At 37.4% G+C, this 20,101-nt stretch overlaps 1 protein-coding gene across 1 annotated transcript in view; it reads right to left on the reverse strand.

The window, feature by feature from the left end:
- Positions 1-20,101, reverse strand: part of side (sidestep) — a 527,768-nt gene that overhangs the window by 177,194 nt on the left and 330,473 nt on the right. Inside the window, exon 10 of the mRNA XM_067761445.1 lies at positions 14,489-14,625. Within this exon, the coding sequence (XP_067617546.1) occupies positions 14,489-14,625 (137 nt within the window). The remainder of the gene's footprint in view (positions 1-14,488; positions 14,626-20,101) is intronic.

The following is a 20,101-nucleotide window of genomic DNA, read 5'->3' on the forward strand; positions in this document are numbered from 1 at the left end:
CATGCAAGGGCTCGAACGATACGAACGACCAAATAGAGAGAAGATGTCAGCAGAGAGTCCGGTTGATAAGTAATATTGCTCATAGTGGTACAGTTAGCAATTGATATTCGGTTTCTTGCTTCGAATATGAGAGAGTTGCCCCAAGTATATCACAAATCTGAGGGAAAGCGAGCAGTCTCACTTTCGGAGGATATGTGGATGGAAGCAGCGTTTACTGTCTGTAGATGCGGGCGCATCTCATTCCGTAATAGGAAAGATCACGGTTCTACACAATTTCATAGAGGTAGAGTTTGCTGGTAGAGTCATATTGCAAGTAGACTTCTTAGTTGACGACGGCATGGAAATCGACATGCAAAGAAGTATTATGCGATACAAAAACAAGAATGTGTCACTCAGTGGCGGCTATGATAAGGGGCTCAGCGGAAAAGAGTTGCCAGTGGAGGATAGCTGAAATAGACCACAGAAGTCGAAAGCAGTAGATCGGGCAAAGATTGACAGAAATCCGTAAAACATCAAATCGACACTGATGATTTGAAGCCAATCTATCAAGCTCTTGGCAGTGTTCCACTGGTTAAACAACAAAGTGTGTGGAGGTAGATTTGGTGGTGATATAGAACCAACACAGGCAGAGAGATTTTTCAACGAAATTTCAGTGAAACTGGGAAGGCCCCTACAAAGTTGTAAAACACAACAGCCACGAAATAGAGGAATCGTTGTTCATTTGGAAAAGCTCTCAGAGTTTGGATCAAGAAATTTATCTGATCGATACGATCAGAATTAGGTGGAGGGCAGTGCGGCGGAAATTAACAATTTCGACTATGCTGCCAGTAAATAAATGTTACACAACAACAATTGCAAAGTAAGCATATGAAATAGAAAACAGCCATACACACAAACATTACACACATATATACAGTAGTAAAGAGCGCAGACGACATTTCACACACACGATTTACTCTTGCAAAGTTATCGATTATTTATCGATATGTAATCAAAAAGTTATAGATTTTCTGTCGAATAGTTATGGAATGTGTTACTAATTTTTTTATCGATTTGTTATCAACTATAAAACAATTAATCGAAAATTTGTTTATTTACTATCGACAGTTATCGAATATTTATCGACCTTTTATCAGAAAATTACGAAAATCATTAGTTCTCTTAACTTACTTAACCCGCACGTTCTCCTCGTACGTACATATACTCATATATCAAACTTTCGAAGAACTTCATAGCCAAGTGCCAATTTTTTTTTATAATTCGACTTCGACTTGGGTCCAAGAAATTAAAAGGCCTCGTGTTTGTCACAAATTAAAAGAACATTGCGATCTTAAGATCCAAATTACTTCAAGATTTCAGTTCTAATTTTACAAAATTGTTTCATTAAATTCAATAAGTCGTACATAAAATACAAAAATTTTGTTAAGGCTATATAGATGTGAGTGGTTTGATGTTGATGCAATAAGGCAAAAATAATTTTAACTGCTAAGAAAACCAAAAGATAAACGAATTTATTTGTAACTTTGTTGCTGATGCATTTTTTATTGCTTTCTCTGATTTAACCGTTTTTTACTGTTCATATACATATATGTTTTATTTATGCGGGGCATTGAAAAAACCAATTAGTTGCTTTAGAGCAGTGACGCACTCAAGAGCTTCATAAAGCTTCGGAAAATTATTCGTTGTTTACCCGAATTTCATATGGGTGCAGCGGTAAAGATTCAGTAAAGTGAGCAGTGAATCAGTTTAAGCTTACACTGCAAGGAACACGATATCGAATGCAAGAACCGATGTGAAAATTTCAGGTGCCCGATATTAACGAATGAAATAGACTCGACACTCAAAATATCGATGCTGAATATTCAAGACAAATATGCGGATATACTGAAAATTAGATCTCAATAAATCTTTGGATGTGTAAAACACATCTTGCAATTAGGTCGGATCTAAGAAGAACGCTTTGTCAAGAGCTTCAGCTTTGACATACGTTCCACAAGCTTCTATTTACTTCTCCTGTCAAAGTGAAGCACTGGGCAAAGAAAATATGTAAATCCGGCAAAGTAAAGATTAATGGCAACTCTGATTCTAAAGTTGTCTGCTTTTTCCTTATTAAATTAACTGCAAATTCTTCAGCACAAAACTTGTTTCGTTTCGCGAAACGAATGATGTCACATCTACACTGCACCAAATGATTTATTTTGGGTGAAAATGTTCAAAATCGACATTACGTCACTGCATTTTTTTGCGATGGATTGGAGTCCTGGCAGTTGAGTATTGCAGCAAAGGTTACGCCAGATGCGAATGAGGCCAATGTTAACACTTTTAAATGACTTATTTAGGAGTACGCATTTCAGGCAAGTGGAAATGTATAATTAGAGAGGGACAAATAAACAGAGCTGTCTATTTGGTTGATTAGTTCCCCTGTTACGGTTTAGAACTTCACTTAGTTGGATTGTAATTAAAACAAAACAATTTTAAGTCAACTCAACTCTAGGTTGGTATTACGAATTACAACTTATTTCAGTTGGAGTTAAATTGATATTGCCAACCTAAAAAGTGATGATTTGACAGATAAATGAACAGGTGACCAATTTGTGGCGGAAATTTAAACACTTGCAAAGTGATTTTTTATTAATATAAAAGCTAGAACTTAGAGTCACATATTTTATAAAGACCAAAATGTTGGTAACAAAATTTACATGACACGAATACGGAAAAACATCGCATGATTACGCCAATATTTTGGAACTATCAAGCACCAGGGACTGTAACCCTTCAAAAACTATATTTTACTCTAAACCAGGCTGTTTTTGTCAGTATATATATGAAGACATAGAAAACCGGACTTCACAGTTGCCCAACCAATCATCTGATTAACCTCTATATATTGTTTCTTAGGGATTTAAGTTAACAAACTTTCAACGTTCTGTTGTTGTAGCGTCTTCTGAATGATCAACGGAGAGGAGTATGGGTACGTGCTCAAATGATAGTGAATTCAGCTCAGGCTCTAGGCTGTAGATGGAGATATCCAGCGAGCTGTGACAGTTTCGCTAATCACCTTCTTGCTTTTTTTTATGGGCCAGCCAAAGGTAATAATGTGCGTAAAACGGGCGCAGACGAGTAAATTTTCGACCCTGAGGGTTAAGATAAAATAAGGGAGGGAGCTGCTTGGGCAACAACAAATAGCAGGCGGTAAATTCGTGCTTATTATTTCAGGGCCAGCATCGCCTAACCGGGCCGGGTGTTTAAAGAAGTTTGTCACTGCTAAGGTTCTATTGGTTTTCGGGATTCATATTATTTCAAAGACTGATTTTACCGACCATCAGGTACTTCGGAAATTCCAGGAGTTTCTTTATGCATTCTAAGGAAAAATTTAAACCTTTGCTAAATTCAAACAAATTTTTCAAATTATTTATTTACATTTCAGAATCATAGACAAAAAAATTAGCAATCATACGTTACGGAAATCAAGACTATTCTGTACGATAGTCGTATTGAAGCAAGAATATTTGTACGAGTACGAGAAGCGTACGAGTCGTATGTGGCTCTTCATTTAAAAACATGTGTGTGGCCCACAATGCGACGTATTGTACAAGTACGATACGACGACAATTGGTACAATTGGTATTTTCCTTCAGTTTCAAACAAAAAATTTCCCAATTGTATTCCAAAAGTATTTGTTGAGAAGCAGTTAATGCCCAATAGCACGTTATAAAGAGACATCACTTTAGAAACCACCCGCATATTTTTTTTTTATAGGGAAGTAAAGATTGCAGACTGAACATCCCTTTTAAACCAATATTTTACCCCATTTTCGCCATTTTCATTTGCAGTAGAAAATTTAAAAATCTCTTTTTGCGAACGCTTAAATTGAATATTGTCATTTCTTGGTGTTTGCCAGCAACTGCTGTTGTTGACGCAAACTACTGCGATGCGATGAAAGAGACGGGCGATAGCATCAGCTGCGTACAATAGGCGACTACCTGACAAACCGACAAAGCGGATAAGTGTCAAGTTTGTGTTGGTGATGATAGTGGCTTTTGGTGGTGCCTGGATGGGTGGCTGATGGTGCTTTGCACTTTGCGGTTCACCGAACAATTTGCCAAATTAAATTAGACCACAAAAAGTTCTCAATGTCAAAAGAACAAAAATCAGTGGCTTAATAGTAGTGCAGGCGTTTGCAATAACAATAATGAACATTTTCTATCCACCAACAACTACTAATAACACAACTCACAGTAGCTAGCTTACTTTAGTATTTTGTTACGCAGTTGTCAATCAAATTGTGGAAGATATTAACTTAATTTTTAACGGTATGCAAGATACTCTAAAAGATTTAAAGTGCCACAAAGTAAACATTACGGTGTACGCTCTTTAAAGATTTTCTTATGCACTATAGTCAAATACGGCGGCGAGGAGTTGTTAAGGCGTGTTTATTTCTATAATATGGGGATATGGGATTAAAATGCGCCGACGAACAAAGTGGGGAAATGGGGAGTATAGTGCCGGCGCACTAGCGATTACTATCCAAATTAACGTACAACACTTTTAGTATTCAATATTTTGGCACTTCAGGTGCGCTTCAACAACTTGAATTTTATTATATGTTCACCTCACTTTATCATAAAAATAAATAATAAACTTTTCCGAACTTAGCAGTGCGATGCGGACGCGGCGGCGATTGTAAAGGAACTGTTTGTTTAACTAAGCAAAAAAAGGAGAGAAACTAGAGCGGCTGGGACCGCTTACATTTTTAAAGAACAGTTAGGTTACCCTTATACAATTTCAAATTATGACAAAAATAGAGTTGCCGGCCGCACGCAAATAAATAAATAATAATAAACAAGTAAGGAAGGCTAAGTTCGGGTGTAACCGAAAATTACATACTCAGCTGAGAGCTTTGGAGACAAAATAAGGGAAAATCACCATGTAGGAAAATGAACCTAGGGTAACCCTGAAATGTATTTGTATGACATGTGTATCAAATGAAAGGTGTTAATGAGTATTTTAAAAGGGAGTGTGCCTTAGTTGTATATGTGAAAGCGTTTTCGAGATATCGCCATAAAGGTGGACCAGGGTGACTCTAGAATGTGTTTGTACGATATGGGTATCAAATGAAAGGTGTTAATGAGTATTTTAAAAAGGCGTGGGCTTAGTTCTATAGGTGGACGCCTTTTCGAGATATCGCCATGATGGTGGACCAGGGGTGGCTCTATAACATATTTGTACGATATGGGTATCAAATTAAAAGTATTTAAATGGGAGTGGTTGTAGTTGTATATGTGAAGGCGTTTTCGAGATATCGACCAAAATGTGGACCAGGGTGACCCAGAACATCATCTGTCGGGTACCGCTAATTTATTTATATATGTAGGACCACGAACAGTATTCCTGCCAAGATTCCAAAGGATTTTGATTTCACCCTGCAGAACTTTTTCAATTTCTTCTACTTAGTATGGTAGGTGTCACACTCATTTTACAAAGTTTTTTCTACAGTTATATTTTGCGTTAATAAACCAATCCAATTACCATGTTTCATCCCTTTTTCTTATTTGGTATAGAATTATGGCATTTTTTCATTTTTCGTAATTTTCGATATCGAAAAAGTGGGCGTGGTCATAGTCGGATTTTGCCGATTTTTTATACCAATACAAAGTAGGTTCAGGTACGTGAACTTAGTTTAGTAAAGATAAATCGATTTTTGCTCAAGTTATCGTGTTAACGGCCGAGCGGAAGGACAGACGGTCGACTGTGTATAAAAACTGGACGTGGCTTCAACCGATTTCGCCCTCTTTCGCAGAAAACAATTATCGTCCCAGAATCTAAGCCCCTACCAAAATTTACAAGGATTGGTAAATTTTTGTTCGACTTATGGCATTAAAGGTATCGTAGACGAATTAAATGGAAAAGACGGAGCCACGCCCATTTTGAAATTTTCTTTTATTTTTGTATTTTTTTGCAACATATCATTACTGGAGTTGAATGTTGACATAATTTACTTATATACTGTAAAGATATTAAATTTTTTGTTAAAATTTTACTTTAAGCGTACGTATAGTAATAATAGCAACGTTCTTGCCAAATTTCATCATGATATCTGCAACGACTGCCAAATTACAGCAAGCAAAACTTTTAAATTACCTTCTTTTAAAAGTGGGCGGTGCCACGGCGTCTGTCCAAAATTTTATTAATTTTCTATTCTGCGTCATAAGTTCAACTCATCTACCAAGTTTCGTCGCTTTATCGGTCTTTTGTAATGAATTATCGCACTTTTTCGGTTTTTCGAAATTTTCGATATCGAAAAAGTGAGCGTGGTTATAGTCCGATATCGTTCATTTTAAATAGCGATCTGAGATGAGTGCCGAGGAACCTACATACCAAATTTCATCAAGAGACCTTAAAATTTACTCAAGTTATCGTGTTAACGGACGGACGGACGGACCTGTCTCAATCAAATTTTTTTCGATATTGATGATTTTGATATATGGAAGTCTATAACTCTCTCGATTCCTATATACCCGTACAACCAACCGTTATCCAATCAAAGTTAATATACTCTGTGAGCTCTGGTCAACTGAGTATAAAAATATTTGGCGCTTAATCGAAATCGATTAAGTTGCGACTCATGTCCTCAACAAGGCGCATTCACCAGCTTCTTTGTAAAACATGATGAGGCGATTGCATACCCAACGCTTGGAATCTAAGTGTTCTTTGCCTACTCCATAAAAAGGGTATTCTGCAAACTGCGCCAAATATCGCGGACACAGTCTTCTTAATATCGCATAAAAGGTACTGACAAGTATATTGCGCGAAAGATTAAAGCCATCCATGAATCGGCTGAAGGGACCTTATCAGTACAGCTTTATACTTGGCAAATCTACAATACACCAGTTTTTCACAATGCGCCAAAGCATAGAAAAATGCGCGAAAAAAGTGTTTACACAAATCACCTCTTCCTCGCTTTTAAGGCCTCCTTTGACGTCACATGACGTGAACAACACCACCAGCTCAGTCAGAATTGGGAAGCACCTCTCCGAGCCATTTGAAAATAAACGAGGTTTCAGACAGGGTGACCCCCTTCGTATGATTCCATTAATTTGATGCTGGATAAAATTATACAAGCTGCAAAAATTTAAACACTCTGGAACAATCTATATATAAAAATGAAATTCTGTGTTCCCTATGGAAACGCATTTCCCACACTTCAATCATCACCAAATTTTGACTATAGGTTCCTTTGATCAAAACGAAGGTTTTTCATACATACATATGTATTTCAGAACTAAGAATTTTAAATAAAATTTTTTTTTCAATTACACATGCGTCACTGGGTGGTGCGACAAATTTTGTATGTCAGCAGAAGTTACTCATACGCCATGTACGTACTTAAGTGCAAAACTTTTGTTTGGTCATAGCATTGAATTCACAAAAAGTTAAAGAAATTGCATTGAGTGCTTTAAAAGTTTTTATTAAATTTAAGTATTCCATTGTAAAAGTAGCTGTCTATATGAGATGATAGAAAAAAATTGTGCAGCTAAAATATTTTGATTAAGTAACGAGATTTTTTCTTTTAGTTATGAATTGTGTGTGACAAAATAAAATTTGAAAAATAAAGCAGATACTGATATATTAGAGTATTGAGGGATCTGAGAAAAAAGAAGGAGAGAGGTAGAGGGTGTAAAAAAAAAGAGAAAGAGATAAGGAAATTATAAAACGTAAAAATGAGAAAAATTGGGAGATACGTTTTGAAGAAGATCAATAAAATTGTATATACTGATTGCTTGACTTTGAGTAACGGGAAGGAATGCGCTAAAGTAAACCTTATTTAGATTAGAGTCTGCCCAACCCGATCAACGGCGGGCACCCTGCTAGTACTCTAACAAAAACGTGCTATTACTGGCGTATGCTGATGACTTTAATATCATCGGCCTGAACACCCACGTAAAACACTTTATTTGGGAACCAATATTAAACGCAGCGGCTACGCTGTCTAGGCCATAATTTGCGAACGAAACATAATACTCTGGATAAGAAAATACCCAGATATGGAAGCAGACCAAGAAAGTGGCCCGACTTCGTTGGAAGGGCCAGATGGAAAACGATTTAAACTCTCTTGATGTGACCATTTGGTGCCGGTTAACCCAGAGAAGGAGCGAGTGGCGCGACTAAGCGCCACCTAAGTAAGTAAGTAATGTAGTCAATAGCAATAAATCATTTTTTCGTATTTATTATTAACTAGGTATAGAGCTTATTTTGCTTTATAAAATTGTTTGTTATAGATATTAGATAAAAAATCACATGGTTACTGGGGCATGTTTCTAAATTTCACTTCTTCATAAGCGAGCTTATCAGCTGCTGAGTTTGAACTCAAAAGCTTTTACATTGATAATGGTGTTAAGGCAGATACCTCTATCCACTTTTACATGTGAATGCCCCAATGCCTGCCTTATTATTTTTCACTATTTATGGCCTTATGTTACTTATCATAATTGGCGCTTAGCCGTTAGCCTTTTTGTTGCTATTCCTTATTACTTTTTATAAGGTACATTTAAACTATCCAATTTTAGTCCAAATTGTGGCGAAGATTTTTGGGATCGTTCAACAGCACTTGTTCAAAACCATAACATTATTTAAAAAAATATATGACTGTCTCGATTATTAAGTACTTTTAAATAATATTAAGGGAAGGTTTAAGGTGGTCATATTAATCGTTCCCGAGATGATCGGGCTGGTATCTTAATGGTGGTTGTTATCTGTACGGATCGGTTATATATCCGGCAAAGGACCATCAGCATCGATAACACACTCCAAAACTATCAGGGAATGTGCTAATCGTAAAAACAACAACAACAACATAAAAAAAAGGAAATACTTAGTAAAACTAAAAAAGCGTGCATTCATGTGGTTGAGTGGATAGGGTGCGGGGGAGATGCTTTTACGCGTTTACCAGTATGTATGAAGGAGATTTTGATTTCAAAACTCACCACTCGAAAAGCTGGCTGATGAAAAAGTTAAATTCAGAAACATGTTCTTACTTGTTACCATCGCCGTGTGCAACTTTTATAATTTTTCTCTAATATCAATGATTTCCTAGTAATATAATTTAAAAAAATTATTAAAAAAAAATTTTTAAGTTAAACGGTTTTATTGAAAATAATACTTACATGAAATAATAATAATACTAAAAGCTAGAAAATAATTAGGTAGCTCCTAGGTACTAGTAATCACACTCCTTATCAATCTAGGGCGTCGATCAGAAAATTAAACAAAAGCGTTGGACGCGTGAAATTTCTAAAAATGTGAGGCGTAGCATAACTTGATTAAGGTTCAGTTGGTCTTATATATGACTATAATGACTATCAATAGAAATATTAACCCAAATCGGACCACAAATACGATTTTTGTTAATATCTCGATCCGTGCACCACCTAGCCCTTGTATGTTTTTTTGCATATTACTCTCTTTGATACATTATAATAAAAAAAAAAAATACGCAGTGTACCCTCATTTTCAGGTGGTATATATTTTCTTGCGTGTAATTGATTAGTTTTCAGTAAAATAACGTGCTTGTCCTAGTTTTGATTTAAGTTTTTACATTTTACGGAAACCCTAGTAAGAGTGTGGGGGCATAAAGAGCAATAAAGAGCTATTAAAATAAATAAGTAGCTAATTAAATTGTTCGACTATAACTACCCATTTAAATGACAAACTTTAAATTGAATATTTTCTAAAAGCTTGAGTACTTCATTTTAGTGCCCATAAAAATTTAATTGAAATGGAAAACGGGTAAAAAATTTAGTCATAATTAAATAAGGTCAATGAATTGTATTGCTGTGGCAAAAGTCGTTTGAAATGTTCGTTTTATATAAGACCACGGTAAAAGCAAAGATGTTGAACTATAGCTCAATGGTTTAATACTCAACAGCGAATAGAAAAATTACAGTTTTAATTTTAATTGAATCAGTCAAGTTCCTTTTTGTTTTTATTTTCGTAACTTAAACTACGCAGACCAATCTCAAAAACATTTTTGAAGAGATTCGAGAAAATTTTACAAAATGTTTGAATTTTCTGCGTTTGTTTAAGTACGCAATTTGCCCTACGTGCTTTTCTGGATATTACCGGAGCTTTCGACAAAGAAAAAGAGCAATCACGGACAGTCTCAACTACATTGAGGTTCATCCAGCTTTAACAAATTGGATCGGCTCCATGTTAAGCTGCAAAAAGCTCGCATCGGAATGGGGTCTGTGCGGGCCAACGAAATCTGTAAGCAGAGGAACGCCGCAGGGTGGAGTTTTATCACCAATTCTGTGGATGCTGGTTATCAACCAATTGCTTAGGCGGTTCGATGGAGGACATGTCAAACTTACAGCATGTGCAGATGACGTTTCAGTAATCATAAGCGAGAGATGCCTAACAACAATCAGCTCTATGATGATTCACGCAGTTCGGGAAGTACATGCCTGGGCATCATCAACCGATCTAGTTTTATATACTAGAAAGTATAAGGTCCGTAATTGGACTAAGGCTAAGCTGGGAGGGTTAACCGTGCAAGAAAAATATAGCAAGAAATATCTAGGAGTTATACTAGATAGTAAGTTATCGTGGAAAAGCATCCGCGGTACTGTATGCATGAAAGAGGATGCTAGGATGCACGTGGGGCCTATCACCCAAACTCTCTCATTGGGTATTTACGGCTATTATCAAGTCCATACTTTACTATGGGCTTCTTGTTTGGACAGCCATACAAAAAAGTATGTATACATTGAGAGGGTATGAAGAGTATCACCGATTACCATAGCGGGAGCTTCAAAAACTATCCCGACAGCGGTATTGCATGCCCTTATACACATTCCACCTACAGAACTAATAGGCAAAAACATCGCGTTAGCAACTGCAAGGCGACCATCTTAGTGTAATGGTAGCATGCTCCGCCTACCACAACGAAGATCCTGGGTTCACGCTAAGTGCAAAGCAACTTTAGCAAAGCAAAGTAAATTATAGAAATAAGGGTTTTCAATCAGAAGAAATTTTCTAATCGGGTTCGCCCCTCGGCTGTGTTCGGCAAGCTCTCCAAGTGTATTTCTGCCTTGAAAAGCGATAAAACAAGTAAGTCCCGTTACGGCAATTTGTAGGAAAATTAAAACAGAGCGCGATACAAATTGGAAGAGAAGCTCGGCCTAAAATCTCTTCGGAGACTAACGCGCCTTACATTTTTTTTTGGCAACTGGAACAAGGCTTAAGGCCTCGGGGCTTCTTGAGTGTAATCCATATGGCCAGAGCATTATAGCTCCACCTAATATCGGGCAATCGGAATATGTGATCCCGTGCCTGAGTTCGAAAGAGGTCTTAGGGCCTTAGTTGAGTCGGAGGGTTGGTGCCAGGGCACAGAAATGGCAGAAAATACTATTCACGTGTATACATATGGTTCCAAATTAATAAAAGGGGTTGGGTCTGTAGTTTACTGTGTCAATAGGATATAAGTTTATCGTGCAGTCTGCCAGATTACTGCAGCATTTTTCAAGCGAATTATGGTAGTGAAGAAAGCAGCAGACATTCTGGAAGAAGCCAGGCTGCGATCAAGGCAATAATCTCACACAGTTCTTCATCAAGATGTATTCTGGAATGAAACGGAGCATTGGAAAACTTCTCTTAGGTCGGATCATACATCTTTACTGGGTTCGCGGTCATAAAGGGATAGAAGGTAACAAAAAGGCCGATCAGTAGGCAAAGGAGGGTGCAACATACGCTGTGTAGATGACAGACGTCCCAATCGATTTGGGAGAAATCAAAAGGAGACAGGAGTTGCATATAAACCATCAAGCAGGAAAGGCGTGGACAAAAGCGCGGGGCTGCAAAATTTTTAAGATCATGTGCAAATCCTACGATATTAGACGCACAAAGTGGCTCATATCTCTGAAGAGAGAAGACTTAAGGCTCACGTTGGGCATACTGACTGGACACTGCCTTCGGGCGTCATATGCTTACAGGCCTCGTCAGTAATGGCAAGTGTGAGCTGCAGGAAGAAACGGTTGAGCACGTTCTGTGTTCGTGTACTGCGTTCGCCAGGTCAAGGCTCCAGCGATTAGGAGCGGCAGAGTTGCCACATCTTGAGGCAGAAATTAAGTTGGTTCCTAGAAAACTGCTGGTATTTTCCACGAGGGCGCAGTAGTTCTATAACATATGTCCTGGCACTTGTCTGGAGTTCTTCCGTTTGGTCGTCAAATAAATTCCGGTAACACAATGGACAAATTGATTCTATCTGAGGTCTTCTTTAACCGGCCAGTTCAATCTAACCTAAGGACCAAATTTGTAGCCCGATCGATTTATGTAAAACAAACTACAAGCTATAAGTCTTTCAAAGTTCATACAGAATTTTTACATTTTGTTTGTGCTTATTTTATACTTTCTATCAAAGTTTATTAAACAAAGTAATAGTGATCTTGACAGTTCGCTCTTTTCTGTAGGAGTTTTTACGTCAAACAAAAAAAAATTATTTACCCGTTGTGATTGAAAATTTGGTATTTTTATTGAAGACATATTAAAGCGTTTCAATATTAATCTACATTTGTATCGGTGTCTCGCGCTTCAAGATCAAAAACGGTTACGCGTTGCGCAGTTTGCGGAGATGCTAAGGATGTAGCAGTTGTTCGGTGCTTTAAGGCGCCTAACAGTGATGAAAGGCGTCGACGGTGGGAGATTAGTTGTGGCGTCGCTTTAAAAAACATTTCGCATGTATGCGAGCAACATTTTAAAGCAAGCGGCTTTATTGAATGTCCAACTCAGACAAACTTTTTTAAGAAGGCACGTTTGTTTCCTGGTGAGGTACCTACACAATTGCAGCCGCAAGTGTTTGAAGGCCAGAAACTGCTTCTCAATGAGGAACCGTTGCATGCTAACGCACAGCCTGTGCATGTAGACGCGCAGACGCAGACAGAGTAAGCAAAGAACATTTGAACTTAACAAGTTTCGAGCTTATATTAATCGTTCACTTATTTTTATTCATGGACGATTCAAGTGAATGTAGCTTTAGAGCTGAAATCTACTTACTGGGTTGGGGTCAAAATTCTACTTTTTTGGAAATTCTGCATTCACAATTCCGGAAGTCAAAATTCTGCTTTTTTGGAAATTCTGCATTCATAATTCCAGAAGTCGAAACACCGGAAATCAATATTATGGAAGTCAATATTCTGGAAAAAGCCGATCCAACACCGGCTGCGCCATGCACGGTAATTCTGCGTAGAACACCTTTCTGCATAGGCGGCCTTCGGCCGCGCTTACAAAAAATAACCCTGGGCTACGCCATGCCAAGTCCGGGTGTGTGGTATAACCGTGGCTACCGCCACGGTGATGTCCTTCTGCGTAGTACACCCTTCTGCACTTTAAAAAAATAACCCTTAGCCGATCCAACACCGTCTACGCCATGCCATGATTCCGGAATTTTGACTTCATAATTTTAATTTTAATTTTGACCGTTTCCCCTATTTACTTCGTGAAAAAAAAATTATTTCCAAATTTGCTAGAGCTATGCAAAGACATTCACTTGGAAGAAGATGTTAAAAGTTTTTTGTTAGATGCCGAATATTTTTTAGAATTAAGCACTTAAACAAAAAAGTGAGGATGCAAAAACATAAAAATATTTAAAAATAAAAAAATGGCAAAGACTATTGTATAAAAAAAGAACGTTGTTTTAATCATTTTCATAAAGCTAAAATCCATAAATAGGTACATATTTTCTAAACTAGGTCTTGGTGGCAAAAGTGGCTCCGTTAGATTTATTGTTTAGCCAAAAGTCTCTTTCCTGACCCATATACTAAGACCTCAAAAAGGTAGATTCTAAAGTAGCACTCGTGCCAAAAATCGATCCATTAGATTTCTAGGTGGCAGCTTTTTTAGTTTAAATTAGTGTTTGCCCAAGAATCTTCCCGGTTTGGTCATTTTGCGGCTTCAGCTTTAACAAGACAATTGTATGAATTGTATGTGTCCAAATACTGTGCTTGGGCCGCAAAGGGTGAATACGCTTGTTTACAAATTTTTGAAGGAAAAACTCCTACAAAAACAATTTTACCTTGTTGAATTTACCTCGCTTTCTTTTTCTATATAATATTATAAGAAAATCTGAAACACCCTTCAGAAAAAAAATTGGGAAACATTAGCTCGAATTTTGAGACCTGCTGTTTGTTATAATAAAATTTTTTTAGTTAAAAAACAGCATTCTAAAAAAAACGCAGAACATTCTAAATAAAATGTTTGCGATTTTCTTTACATTTTCTCGAATTAGCGTATTTTTTCGAAAACTTTTTTTAAACTGGTTTTTATAGTTTATTTAAAAAATTTACAAAGGCATTTTCCTAAATTAAAACAAAAAAAAAATGAGGAATTTTTTTGATGAAATTTATTACAATTTACCACTGTTATTTTCGTGTTCGTTGCTGTGTATTTGTATACCAAACGTTGCTTTCTTATTTCATTAAAAATATTATGCACTTACATTTTTGAACCATGAATATGACGATACGGGCGGCCTCGCATCAGCTCGACACTTAAAAGTTACGTTTTGCCCTTCAGCTTTTGTCACCGAGCGACTGGGATCTTCATTTGCTAAATGCACTGACACAGTTGGTGGATCTGTAAATGGAAAATAAAGTTGTTATGAAGTAAAGCAGCACTTATATAATTTAATATTAACAACTTTGGTATTTACCCTGAAGGGAAGTTGGAGACTGGTATTCAGAACAAGGCCTTAGGTACCAAAAAGTACAAATGCGATTGAAACAAGATTTTCTTTTATTCGAAAATCCACTTGGTTTGGGATCTCATATTTTATATTTAAAATTTGATAGTAAGATAGCATACAAAAACAAATTTCGAATAGCTTTAAGGAGCGTCGACTATGAATATGCCTTCTTTTCCTACACATTTAAGCTATTCCCACAGGTTCGGTACTATCGAATAGAGGGATAAAATCGTACTAAATGCAATATGTAGAAATTATGTCAGTTTCTGAATCAACGAAATTGAATCAACAAGAAGAAGTAGATCCCAACTGTAAATTATTACATTAGTTTGAAAACATCGAAATAGAACCAATTAACCAACTAGTTGTAAGGTGGTAATGTATCTAGTTTGAAACAATAGAAAAGATAATGCAACGTCGACGATTTCCACCACCAAGGGCACCGATATGTTACATTCTCCAGTTGAAAGCATGTTAAAGAAATAAGGGAAGAAGTCTGGCAGCACTCCAAATGATCTATATAATGAACTGTGGCAGTAATCCTCAATTTTTATACCCATCTGTACTTGTACACAGGGTATTATAACTTTGATTGGATAACGGATGGTTGTACAGGTATAAGGGAATCGAGATAGATATAGACTTCCATATATCAAAATCATCAGTATTGAAAAACATTTGATTGAGCCATGTCCGTCCGACCGTCCGTCTGCCTGTCCGTGAACACGATAACTTGAGTAAATATTGAGATATCTTCACCAAATTTGGTGCACGAGCTTATCTGGCCCCAGAATAGATTGGTGTTGAAAATGAGCAAAATCGGATGATAACCACGCCCACTTTTTATTTATATTTAGTAAATAATACACCTAGAATGATGAAATTTGACGTCTGGACTGATATTGAGACTTTTGATACAAATTTGAAAAAATTGTTTAAAATGGGCCTGGCACCGCCCCCTTGTGATAGAATCAATTTTACAAATATTGTTAATCATAAATCAAAAATCGTTGAACCTATCGTAACAAAATTCGCAGAGAGCTTGCCTTTACGATAAGGAATGCTTTGGAGAAAAATTAACGAAATCGGATAAGGACCACGCCCACTTTTATATAAAAGATTTTTAAAAGAGTCGTGGACGAATAAAATAAGCTATATCTTTGCAGAAAAGAGCTTTATATCAATGTTATTTCATTTCCCAAGTAGATTTATAACAATAAATAGGAAAAATTTCAAATTTTAAAAAAGGGCGTGGCACCGATCTTTTTATGACTAAGCAATTTTGTATGTTTCGGGAGCCATACCTCGAAGAAAAATTAGTTCAGAATAGAACCATATGTGTATGTGTTATTGCGCAGCTTTGTAACAGTATTAAGCACACAAAACAAACAACAAAAGCATTTCAAGTGTACAGACGGATATGTAATGTTCGTTTTCACCCGAACTTAGACTTCCTTACTTGTTTTTCTTCTTTTCTAAGTTAAACTTTTTTTCAACTATGAATAAACATATCAAATTTCAAATACCTCTGTTAAAATACTTTAAAATTTAACCTCCACTTAGTAAAGAATTGCTTTTCTTGAAATTTTCGCTGCCGCGTAACCGAAGTCCAGAGAGTACTTAGATTATGGAGGGAACATTTTTCTTCTTTCCTTAATGGAGATACCGACTTTTCCTTAATGGAGATACCGACTAGAAACGATGAAGCCGATCCCACAATCGACCATGATGAAATAAATGCTCCACATCGCCCCCAACCCAATAACCAGAACAAAAAACAGCAAGTCGGCCGACGCTGATGATTGACCTGTGGAGCTATTCATATACCACGTCGTTGATAAGGCGCTTTCATTAACTTCTTTGCAAGATATGGCGAGTGCATGCCTGACGATTTTAGTCTAAGTTTTTTTGCCTACTCCACGAAGAGGGAGATCCTGCAAACTGCGGCAATTACCAGGGCATAAGCTTCTGTAGTATCGCATACAAGAATTTTTCAAGCGCATTGTGAGAAAGATTGAAGCTTATGGGAAATGAAAGATTGAAGATAAATGGGGTGATTGGACCTTGCCAGTGCTGCTTCAGACTTGGTAAAGCTACTATCGGCAATATTTTCACCTTGCGTCGAATTTCTCAAAAGACCCACGAAAAATAGCGCTTTCCAAGCGGCCATAGTAGCCGTAACCAAAGCGGAGAAACTCTGGAAGAAAATAGCTTAAGCAGCAACCGTGTTAACTTTTATATTGACAGTCAAGCAGCAATTAAGTCAATAATATCGCATATCACAGCATCTAAATGCGTGTTAGAGTCTAAGCAGTTCTTTGAGAATCGGGACAGGGAGAAACGTACATCTATATTGGGTCCCAGGGCATATGGGAATAGATGGGAATGAAAAAGCGGATAAACTAGCTAAAAAGGGCGCATCCCTTGCTCCGTAGACGTCCCTATTAGACAGGGCGAGATTAGGCGAAGGCGAGAGGGGCACATGATCGACCATGTGGGAAAGGCGCGGGTTCAAGCGCGGGGCTGTAAAGTGTCGAAGATTATGTGTACGTGTTACAACCTTAGACTAACAAAGTTGCTTCTATGATTAAAAAGAGAGGACTGTAGACTCGTGACGGGTATTCTGACTGGATACTTCCTCCTGGGGTTACATGCCTTTAAATTAGGCTTGGTAAGAGATAGCAGATGTAGGAAGTGCTGGCTGGAGGAGGAAATGATCGAGCATGTTCTGTGCTCGTGCGCTGCGCTTGCCAGGCTAAGACTCCAGCTATTAGGAGTGATACAACTGTCAGACCTAGAAGCAGCAAGTGGCTTAAGTCCTAGGAAGCTTCTAGTGTTTGCCAAGGGGACGGAGTTATTTTATAACATAGGTCCTGGTTTTTGATAGGCTTGAAAACCTGGTCGTTAAAACAAACTTCTGGTAACACTACGGACCAATTCAGTCTATGAGGTCCCCATGAACCGGCCAGTTCAACCTAACCTAACCTAACCTCTTCGACGATTTTAAAGTCGTGTTCGATCGCAAGAAAACGAGCTGCCTATGCCGCTGTGTCTGATTTTGGTTTCCCCTAAAAACTGTGCAATATGTCATTGAGCAACACCATCAGCTCAGTCAGATATCGGAAGGACTTCCCCGGGCCGTTTGAAACTAAATGAGGTTTCAGGGAGAGTGATTCCCTGTCTCGTCATTTTGCTAATTTGATGCTAGAGAAAATTATGCAAGCTACAGAACTCAACTGCTTTGGAACTGTTTTCTAGAAAATCGCGCAATTTGTGCCGTATGCTGACGTAATTGATATAGTGGGACCGAATGCCGATTCTTACTCAAAAATTAAAAAAATTGGCGGGAAACTGTGTTGGATCGTGAATGAGAACAAAACGCACAACCAGCTGTCATCAAGCAAAGAGCCGGCGCTTTTGCGACTTGACACCCACGCCACTGTTGGTAGCCATAATTTCGAAGTAGTTAAAGACTTCGTTTATTTCCGAACCTCCTTGACACAACCAAAAACATAAGCTTTCAAATCCAGTGAAGAGTCACCAATTTACGAAATTGAAAAGTGAATTCTCTCTTGGCAAACGAAAGTCGTGCTCTACAGGTCAATTATCTTACCCGTTCTGCTATTTGGTGCAGTAGCATGGACCATGAAAACATCAGTGCAATAACGAATCCATCAATCATTATGTCTACACATATGTACGTACACGCAACGGAGAAGAGACGCGCAAACAGATGCAGATATCTTATCTGAGATGCTCCCAAAAGTATGCAATCATAATTGTGGAAGTGTCGCTCACAGAAGCTATATGAGAAGCTATACACGTGCATCTGTCGTTATAATTTTATAGCAAAGCTCAATCGGTCGCAACGTGGTCAGAGCTGACCCCCTTGTTGCTCTTTTTGATGCTGGGATATTTGTATCTCCATTGATTGACGAATATCTGAAGTGGTCGTCACTCCACTTACCTTCTACAATTGCGATGAAGTCTACCGAGGGAGTAGGGTCATCAAGTGAGTGGATGTATTCCCCCGGGAGTTCCTGAAGAAATGTATTGCTAAGGTAAGCACCGTATTTTTATGATCATGAAAATTTATCATTTATCTATCGAAAAGATATCGATATTTTATTAAAAAGTTATCGATTGTCTTTCGGATTGCTAAAAGTTTGTTATGGGCGTGTTGTCGATTTATTATCGAAAAGTTGTGGATTTGTTATAGAAAAGTTATGAATTTTTTTATGCATATCGGAAGTTATCGAAATTTCATCGATTTTTTGTGGAAGTGTCACCAAATTAGCAATTGGTTATCGGTTGCATATCAAAAAGATATCAATCGGTTTTTAAAGAGTTACCAATTTATCATCGGCGCGAGTTGTAAACGAAATGTTATCGATTTATTATCGAAAAGTTAAGAAAGCGTCTTTATGAAAGAAACTCCGAGATTAGGTATACTAAACCAAGTTTCGAGGTCTGGTGTATTTGAATAAATGTTTGGTTTATGGTTTTCCTGAAACAAATTCTGAGATAAGTCGTTTTCGAAATTGGTGATAATGCACATAGGAAAAATAATTTTGATAAGGTATGTATGTGTTTCGGATTCGAGATTAGTAAGTTTTGTAAATGCTATATTGTATTATATATAAAAATCCCCAACATAAGTGCAAACATAATCAATTAGGACCATATAAGCATATTTACGAGGGTTGTATGTTTAAAAGCCAGTCAAATAAAAAAAAAGATGTAAAAAAGATTAAATAAAGCTCAAGTTGGCGGCAAGTTTAATGGGCGAAACAAATTGCAGCATAAAAAATGAACCACAAATATTAATTCGAATGGGTCAAAATGTTGCCGCACAATACAATGCAGCAATGCGTAGCAAATATAAAAACAAAGGCAAATAAACTAGCAGGCACTAAAAAATAATCTGTGGCAAAGCAGGGTGCGAACATATGTTGAGAGTCTGTCTGTGGAGGCGTGGCAAGGTAAAGCTAACTTGCACAGCGAACTTGCAAAGCTTGATGCATGCATATATGCTCTGGTGTTTCTGGTGTTAATGGCACAAAGTTCGAATGTATTTACCTACTCAAACTATTTTTATACCCAGCTGCACTTGTACGCAGGGTATTACAATTTTGATTGCATAACGGTTTATTGTACAGGTATAAAGGAATCGAGATAGATATAGACTTCCACATATCAAAATCATCGCAATAGAACAAAAATTTGATTAAACCATGTCCGTCCGTTAACACGATAACTTGAAGAAATATTTAGATATTTTCTCCCAATTCGGTATACTGCTTTATCTGGAGCCAGAATGGATTGGTGTTGAAAAGGAGCGAAATCGGACTATAACCATGCCCACTT

The sequence above is a fragment of the Eurosta solidaginis genome, chromosome 1 (assembly GCF_040869045.1).
Source record: "Eurosta solidaginis isolate ZX-2024a chromosome 1, ASM4086904v1, whole genome shotgun sequence".
Lineage (NCBI taxonomy): Eukaryota > Metazoa > Arthropoda > Insecta > Diptera > Tephritidae > Eurosta > Eurosta solidaginis.